General features: G+C 49.5%; 1 protein-coding gene across 1 annotated transcript in view; it reads left to right on the forward strand.

The window, feature by feature from the left end:
- The window catches only part of NLRP5 (NLR family, pyrin domain containing 5), a gene marked incomplete at its 3' end in the record, with an annotated part of 17074 nt that overhangs the window by 894 nt on the left and 8270 nt on the right, over nt 1-7910 (forward strand). Inside the window, exons 2-5 of the mRNA XM_015568815.1 lie at nt 945-1022; nt 2676-2732; nt 3184-4783; nt 6649-6819. Coding sequence (XP_015424301.1) covers nt 945-1022; nt 2676-2732; nt 3184-4783; nt 6649-6819 — 1906 coding nt within the window. The remainder of the gene's footprint in view (nt 1-944; nt 1023-2675; nt 2733-3183; nt 4784-6648; nt 6820-7910) is intronic.

A 7910-nucleotide genomic window follows, 5' to 3' on the forward strand; every position in this document is an offset into this window, starting at 1 on the left:
ACAGAAACACCAATCAAAAAGGATATATGCATTCCTATGTTCATAGCAGCACAATTTATAGTAGCTAAGATTTGAAACAGTCTAAGTGCCCATCAACAGATGAGTGGATTAGAAAACTGTGGTACAACTACACAATGGAATACTATGCACCCGAGCGAAAAAAAAAAAAAGAAGAAAAAGGAGCCCAGCCAGTGTGGCTCTGGGGCTGAGCATCCACCTATGAACCAGGAGGTCATGGTTTGATTCCCAGTCAGGGCACATGCCCGGGGTGTGGGCTCCATCCCCAGTAGGGGGCGAGCAGAAGACAGCTGATCCATGATTCTCTCTCATCATTGATGTTCCCCCCTCTCTCTCTCCCTTTCCCTTCCTCTCTCCCTTCTGCTCTCTCTAAAAACCAATGGAAAAAATCCTTGTGTGAGGATTAACAACAAAAGACTGAGGCCACAGGATAGTTTCCCCTCTTGCACATTTAAAAAGAAAATCTTTATTATTGAAAGTGTTACATAGGTGGGGGATTCCAGGAGGCAGCTGATCCATGATTCTCTCTCATCATTGATGTCTCTCTCTAAAATCAATAAAAACATTTTTTTAAAAATCACAGAACCCTTCACATAAATCTCTGTTGTTTCTCGGTGATGGTGGCACTTGAGGCTCCAACTCCACTGACCCCATTACAGGCTAGTCATGGGGTAAACTGGCTCATCTTGGTTCCCCTCAGTCATTTGGGCAGAGAATGCACTTAAAAAATTTTTCTTAATTTGAGAGAGAGATTTGTTGTTCCACTTATTGCACTCAGTGGTGGACTCTTGTATGTGCCCTGACTGGGGATCAAACCCACAAACAATCAGCGTATCGGGATGATGCTCTAACCCCAACTGAATCACTGGCCAGGGCCATAGCTGTGACGTTATAGCCACTGTTCTGTCATGTGCTCTGTGTTGCAGAATGTTCACTGGCTGAAATACTACAAGATTTTACACCCACGAAGACTGACCAAGGAACAAGCATGGGCCAGCCTTCAGGTCAGTGCGGGGTGTTGGGTCAAGGGTTTCCTATCTCAGTCTATGGCCCTGCCATCCTCTGCACTGCTCACACCAGAAGCCTGGTCATTATTTTTAGTACTGGAAGCCCGATGCACAAAATTCGTACACAGGTGGGGTCCCTCTGCCTGGCAAGCAATCAGGGCCAATCAAGGCCATCTCACCCAGTCCCAATTGGGGCTGGTCACCAGGGAGGAACCGCAGAAGGGCTGTAGGGTGTGTCTGGCCCCATCTCACCAAGTCCTGATAGGCCGGACCCCAGCAGCAAGCTAACCTACCAGTTGGAGCATCTGCCCCCTAGTGGTCAGTGCATGTCATAGTGACTGGTGAGTTGACCAGTCGGTCAGACACTTAGCATATTAGGCTTTTATAGAGAGAGATGTTTATTTCTGATTGATTGACTCTTTTCTCTACCTTCTACCTACTTCATCAGAAAATCATATGAGACCTACCTCTGAAGTAGGTCTTTTTTCTTTTCTTTTTTATTTTAGGGGTGGGGGTGGGGGGAGAAACATCAATGATGAAAGAGAATAATAATTGACTGGCTGCCTCCTGCACACTCCCTACTGGGGATCAAGTCCACAACCTGGGCATGTGCCCTTGACTGGGAACTGAACCATGACCTCCTGGTTCATTTCATTGATGCTCTACTTACTGAGGACACTGGCCACGGCTCAGTTCTTACTCTTATTAAAAGCTCATACTGGCCCTAACTGGTTTGGATCAGTGGATAGAGCGTTTGCCTGGGGACTGAAGGGTCCCAGGTTCGATTCCGGTCAAGGGCATGTACCTGGGTTGTGGGCACATCCCCAGTAGATGTGCAGGAGGCAGCTGATCGATGTTTCTCTCTCATCGATGTTTCTAACTGTCTATCGCCCAGCCGGTGTGGCTCACTGGTTGAGTGTCAACCTATGAACCAGGAGGTCACGGTTCAATTCCCGGTCAGGGCACATGCCCAGATTGTGGGCTCAATCCCCAGTAGAGGGTGTGCAGAAGGCAGCTGATCAATGATTCTCATCATTGATGTTTCTATCTCTCTCTCCATTACCCTTCCTCTCTGAAATCAATAAAGAAATGTATATTTTTAAAAATTTCCATCTGGACAGATTCATAGATAAAGAGCAGGCCAATAGCTCAGGTGGGGATGGTGCTGGAGGCGTGGAGGGATTGAGCAAAAGAGGGGAAAAAGGGAAAGAACCCATGCCCTGGCCAGTGTTTCTTGGTGGTTAGAGCCTCAACCCTGGCACCAAAGGGTCTTGGGTTTGCTTCCCAGTCAAGGGCACATTTCTCGGTTGCAGGTTTGATCCCTGGCCCAAGTTGGGGCTCATGCAACCAATCGATGTATGTCTCTCACATTGATGTCCCTCACTGGGTATGACTTCTCATTTTAACAGCTTACACAAAGGTCTCCAAAGAATAAAAAGCAGAAATGAGACCAAAACCCATACCCTCTGAGCTTGACCCTAAGGCTCATTATCTGTCCACTGTGCCTCTCCAGCTGAGTCGTGATTTTGGATGGGTCAGAAGGTGAAATCTGGCGTTGCAGACCCAATCTCGGGGATACTGTGGGTCTGACCTTGTTAATTCACCTCTAAGTGTGTGGGATTTCATTCTTCTTCCCTCTCTTTTCTGCAGAAATGTCACAAGTTATAAAACAAGATGATACCACAGCAGCAAAGACAAAAGACCAAGGTAAAGAACTCTAGTTTATTCATAGTATCTCTCTCTCTCTCTCTCTCTCTCTCTCTCCCTTCTTCTTTCTCTCAAAATCAATAAAAAATCATCCTTGTACCTGACCAGCATGGCTCAGTGGTTGAACATCAACCTATGAACCAGGAAGTAAGGATTCAATTCCTGGCCAGGGTACATGCCTGGGTTACAGGCTTAATCCCCAGTAGGGAGCGTGCAGGAGGCAGCCAATAAATGATTCTCTCTCATCACTGATGTTTCTATCTCTCTCTCCATCTCCCTTCCTCTCTGAAATCTATATTTTTTAAATATATCCTCAAGTGAGGAATAATAATAATCACAATAATACATTGCTGAGAAGCAACAAAGTCTCCTGTGTGTAGAGTGTCTGAAATCCAGACTGTCTTCCAACTTTGTCTCCTGTTTCTCTTCTGCCCTCTCCGGTCTGATGTAGGCCAAGGAGGTGACAAAGAGAACTACAAACATCATGTGAAGAAAAGGTTCGCCACAGTGTCGGGTGTACACCACAGTTTCAAAACCTTTGCCGCTGATTGTTCACAAATGCAAATGTTGTCTGGTGCTTTCGCTCCAGACCAGCAGGGCTTCCGGCCACTCACCGTGGTCCTGCACGGAAGACCGGGGGTCGGGAAGTCAGCTCTGGCCAGGAGAATCCTGCTGCACTGGGCCCGTGGGGAGCTTTACCCGGGTGTGTTCTCCTACGTCTTCTTCCTCGATGCCCGAGACATACCATGGAGGAGGAGAAGCAGTTTCACGGAGTTAATTTCCAGGGAGTGGCCAGACCCTGAAGTCCCTATGGCAAACATCATGTCCCAACCAGACAGGCTCTTGTTTGTGGTCGACGGTTTTGACGACCTGGACGTTGCCTCCGAAAATGCTGACCTGAACGTCTGTGACAACTGGACAGAGAAGCGGCCCGTGTCCGACCTGATGTGCAGTCTGCTGAAGAAGGCCCTGCTGCCCGAGTCCTCTCTGATCGTCACCGTCAGAGACGAGAGCCTAGAAAAGCTCTGCTCGATGCTCGTCTCTCCCCGCTACCTCTTCATTGAAGGAATCGCGATGGAGAAAAGGATCCAGGTGTTCCTCAAGCACGTCAAGAACGAGGACCAGAAAACCCAGGTCCTGCATGCGGTGCTGGACAACCACGTGCTGATTGACAGGTGCCAGGTGTCCGTCACGTGGTGGCTGCTCTGCCGGGCTCTTGAGCTGCAGACAGCCTCGGGGAAGGGCCTGCCCCCTACCTGCCAGGTCCTCACCAGCTTGTACGCCACCTTCGTGGCCCATCAGCTCGCCCCTCGAGATGGCCCGGGACGCTGCCTCAGTCCAGACGAACGAGTGGTGCTGAAGGGCCTGTGCCGGATGGCCGCGCAGGGCGTGTGGGCCAGGAAGTTCGTGTTCTACAGCGATGACTTGGGCATTCACGGGCTGACGGAGCCGGAGCTCTCCGTGCTGTTTCACAAGTACATCCTCCTGCGGGACAGCCAGGGGGAGCGGTGCTTCACGTTCCTGCACCCGAGCCTGCAGGAGTTCTACGCGGCCCTGTACTACGTCCTGGAAGGCCTGGAAGCCGAGTGGGAGCCCCACGCTCTGTGCATTGAGAATTCCAAGAGCCTGAAGGAGCTCAAGCAGGTCAGCTTCAACGTCCACGTGCTGCAGATGAAACGTTTCTTGTTTGGCTTCATGAACAAAGAGGTGGTGCGGGCCCTGGAGGACCTGCTGGGGTGTCCCGTGGCCCTGGTGGTGAGGCGAGTGCTGCTCCAGTGGGTCTCCCTGTTGGGTCAGCAGGCCACCACTGCCTCCCCGCTGGACTTCCTGGACTCCTTCTACTGTCTCTTCGAGACCCAAGACGAAGAGTTTGTCCGTGTGGCGTTGAGCGGCTTCCGGGAAGTGAGGCTGACAATGAACCGGCCCATGGACCTGAACGTGTCCTCCTTCTGCCTCCAGCACTGCCAGCACCTTCGGGAAATTCAGATGGACGTCAGGGAGATCTTCCCCGAAGATGAGGCCACCGAGGCGTGGCCCGTCGTTCCACAAGGGTGAGTGCGTCCCCCCCACCGCAATTTTCATTCTTTCCATCTCCACGTGGAGGTGTTGGTGTTTTGAGATGATCATTGCCACAATCGTGCTAATTAGCATAGCCATCCCTCACACAGCTACCTTGGAGCAGAAGGCATTTAACACATTGCGGACGGATCACGAGAATTCTCGCTTCATATGACACCGATTTACAGAGTACCATACTTTAAAAAGATATTAGCTTGTGAGAACATGGAATAAATAACTTCAAAATGCAACGGGCATTTAATTTTAAAGCGTGCCTTTAACATTTATGTGAAACGCTTTTTGTACTCGTCCAATGGAAACTTATCTGGCCACTGGGTAACGCTAGCAATAAAACTCCTGGTCCGCAATGTGTTAAGACCTACGGTCCTAGCCAATTTCCAGTGCAAAACACCGTAGCTGTACGTTATATGTAACTGAGACTCTGTGCCCTTTGGCCAACGTGCCCCCATTCCTCCCTACCCCTCCCCCATCACTGGCAACCACTGCGGACGCTCGCTCTGCCTGTGTGAGTCCCACTGTTTTACATTCTGCATGCGAGGTCATGCGTGTCTTTCCGTGTCTGGTTGGTCCCACTCAGCATCATGTCCTCTAGGTTTACCTATGTTGTTGCCAATGGAAGCACCTCCTTTTATAAGGCTGGGTAATATTCTATTGGGGGGACGGGTGACATTTTCTTCATCCATCCACAGACATCTGGGTTGTTTCTATAGGATGTCCCCCCAAAATGTAGACACACACTTTATATACTTACAAAGGCCGTGTTTGTTAAGACATTTCTTTTTCAAAATTGAGCTCTCAGCTCCCATTCCTCCCTACCCCTCCCCCATCACTGGCAACCACTGCGGACGCTCGCTCTGCCTGTGTGAGTCCCACTGTTTTACATTCTGCATGCGAGTGAGAGTATGTATACATTTTGGGTGGAATACTCTGCATATTTTAGCTGTTGTGGATAATATAATGAAAATATCTCACAGGGTCCTGACTATCAATTCTTTTTTTGTTTGTTTTGTAAAATATGTTTTTATTGATTTCAGAAAGAGGAAGGGCGAGGGGGAGAGAGATAGAAAGTCAGTGATGAGAATCATCGATCAGCTGCCTCCTGCACACCCCATACTGGGGATGGAGCCCGCAGCCCGGGCATGTGCCCTGACTGGGAATGGAACCGTGACCTCCTGGCTCATTGGTCGATGCTCAACCACTGGGCCACGCTGGCCAGGCCTGACTGTCAATTCTTTTGCATACATGGGATTATTGGGTCGTAAAGTAGTTTTATTTTTAATTTTGTAGGAGCCTCCCTGCTGTTCTGCATAGAGGCTGCACCATTTCACATGCAAAGGGGAGCTGGCATCGAAGCACAATCTGACTCGAGAGCCGCTGGCTCCAAACCATCCTACTGCACCCCTGGGTACCAAGTACTCAGAATGCAGGGTGGCCAGGAGTGTGCCCATGCAAGGCACAGATGTCTCTAATGTGTCCTCTGAGCCCCTGCACCCATCCCTGTCTCATCCTGTAGACTGGTCTCTCTTCTCTGACATGGGAGTGGCTGTTGCTCGTGTTAAAATCTATCCCGTAGGCCCTACCCAGTTTGGCTCAGTAGATAGAGCATCAGCCTGCAGACTGAAGGGTCCCAGGTTCCATTCCAGTCAAGGGCACATGCCCAGATTACGGGTTCAATCCCCAATGGGGGGCATGCAGGAGGCAGCCGATCAATGATTCTCTCTCACCATTGATGTTTCTTTCTCTCTCCCTCTCCGTTGCTCTCAGAAATCAATTAAATATATATATATAATTTAAATTCATCCTGTGGAAGCCAACATTTCCTTCTTCTCGCATGCAGGCTGCAGACCAAGCCCCTGGTCATCGAGTGGTGGGAGAACCTCTGCTCCGTGCTCAGCACCCACCCCAGCCTGCAACAGCTGGACCTCGCGGGCAGCATCCTGAGCGAGTGGGCCATGAGGACCCTGTGCGTCAAGCTGAGGCAGCCAGCCTGCCAAATCCAGAAGCTAATGTAAGGCTGCCGTAAGGCCAATCTATAAACTGTATTTGGAGGGGACAAGTGCCATGGGAGGTATAGGAGCCGAGTTCCCAAAAACAATGGGATGGGAAGGGACTCAAGACCTCATGAAGGGTGGGTTCTTGTGTTGAGGTTTTGAAGGATGCATAAGAGTTGGTTAGTAAGGGGAAAAAAGAAGGGAGCTCATTTCAGGTGAGTGGTCCAGCATGAGGCAATAAATGCAAAGATCAAAGTGCATGATTTGCTGGAGCACTTCCATCAGTCCTTAGTGCCTTTAAGGTCATAAGGTCATATCAATATATATAAAAGGCTAAGTGACCAACTGTATGTCCAGTCGACCAGCCAACCGGTACATATGAAGCACACTGGCAATTTAAAAATAAATGATTCGTGCATGCGCAATACATATTAAAATATTTTGTATTTTAATTTTATAATACCATATTATATATACTATTTGACATGTAATTTTTTGCAGTAACTTAGTTACTGCACGAATCTTCTAATTTATTTCCTTTCCATGTGCACGAATCCGTGCACCGGGCCACAAGTATAGTCATAAGCTCGCACATATTTGAATGCTAATACGTTCCTGGGTCTGTAGACCCTGGGGTACTCACCAGGCACCTGCAGTGATCAAGGAAGGGCGAGTTGTACTTTGAAGGTTCTATTTAATGTTCCTTCCAAGGCCATGCAAAGCCCACAGGACAGCCAAGATGAGAGCCAGTCAGGTTCTTGGCTGCAAAGCCACCCCCCTCCCCATCCTCCCCTTTCTGCGTCTGAGTGCTTTCCTTCAAAGGGGCTGGGCCAAGGGGCTGGTGACCCCACAGTAATGAGCGGTGCCCTGTCACCTTACATCCTGCACAGAACTTAACAGCTCTTCCCACTGCTATCTGAACACCCTCCCCGGGGAAGCCCTCCGCATAGCTGTCCCTGTGTTGCTGTTGTTTTTAATAAATTTTTATTGATTTCAGAGAGGAAGGGAGAGGGAGAGAGCAAGAGAGAGAAACATCAACGATGAGAGAGAATCATTGATAAGTTGCTTCCCATACACCCCACACTGGGGATTGAGCCTGCAACCCGGG

This window comes from Myotis davidii, unplaced genomic scaffold, assembly GCF_000327345.1.
Source record: "Myotis davidii unplaced genomic scaffold, ASM32734v1 scaffold1765, whole genome shotgun sequence".
Classification (NCBI taxonomy): domain Eukaryota; kingdom Metazoa; phylum Chordata; class Mammalia; order Chiroptera; family Vespertilionidae; genus Myotis; species Myotis davidii.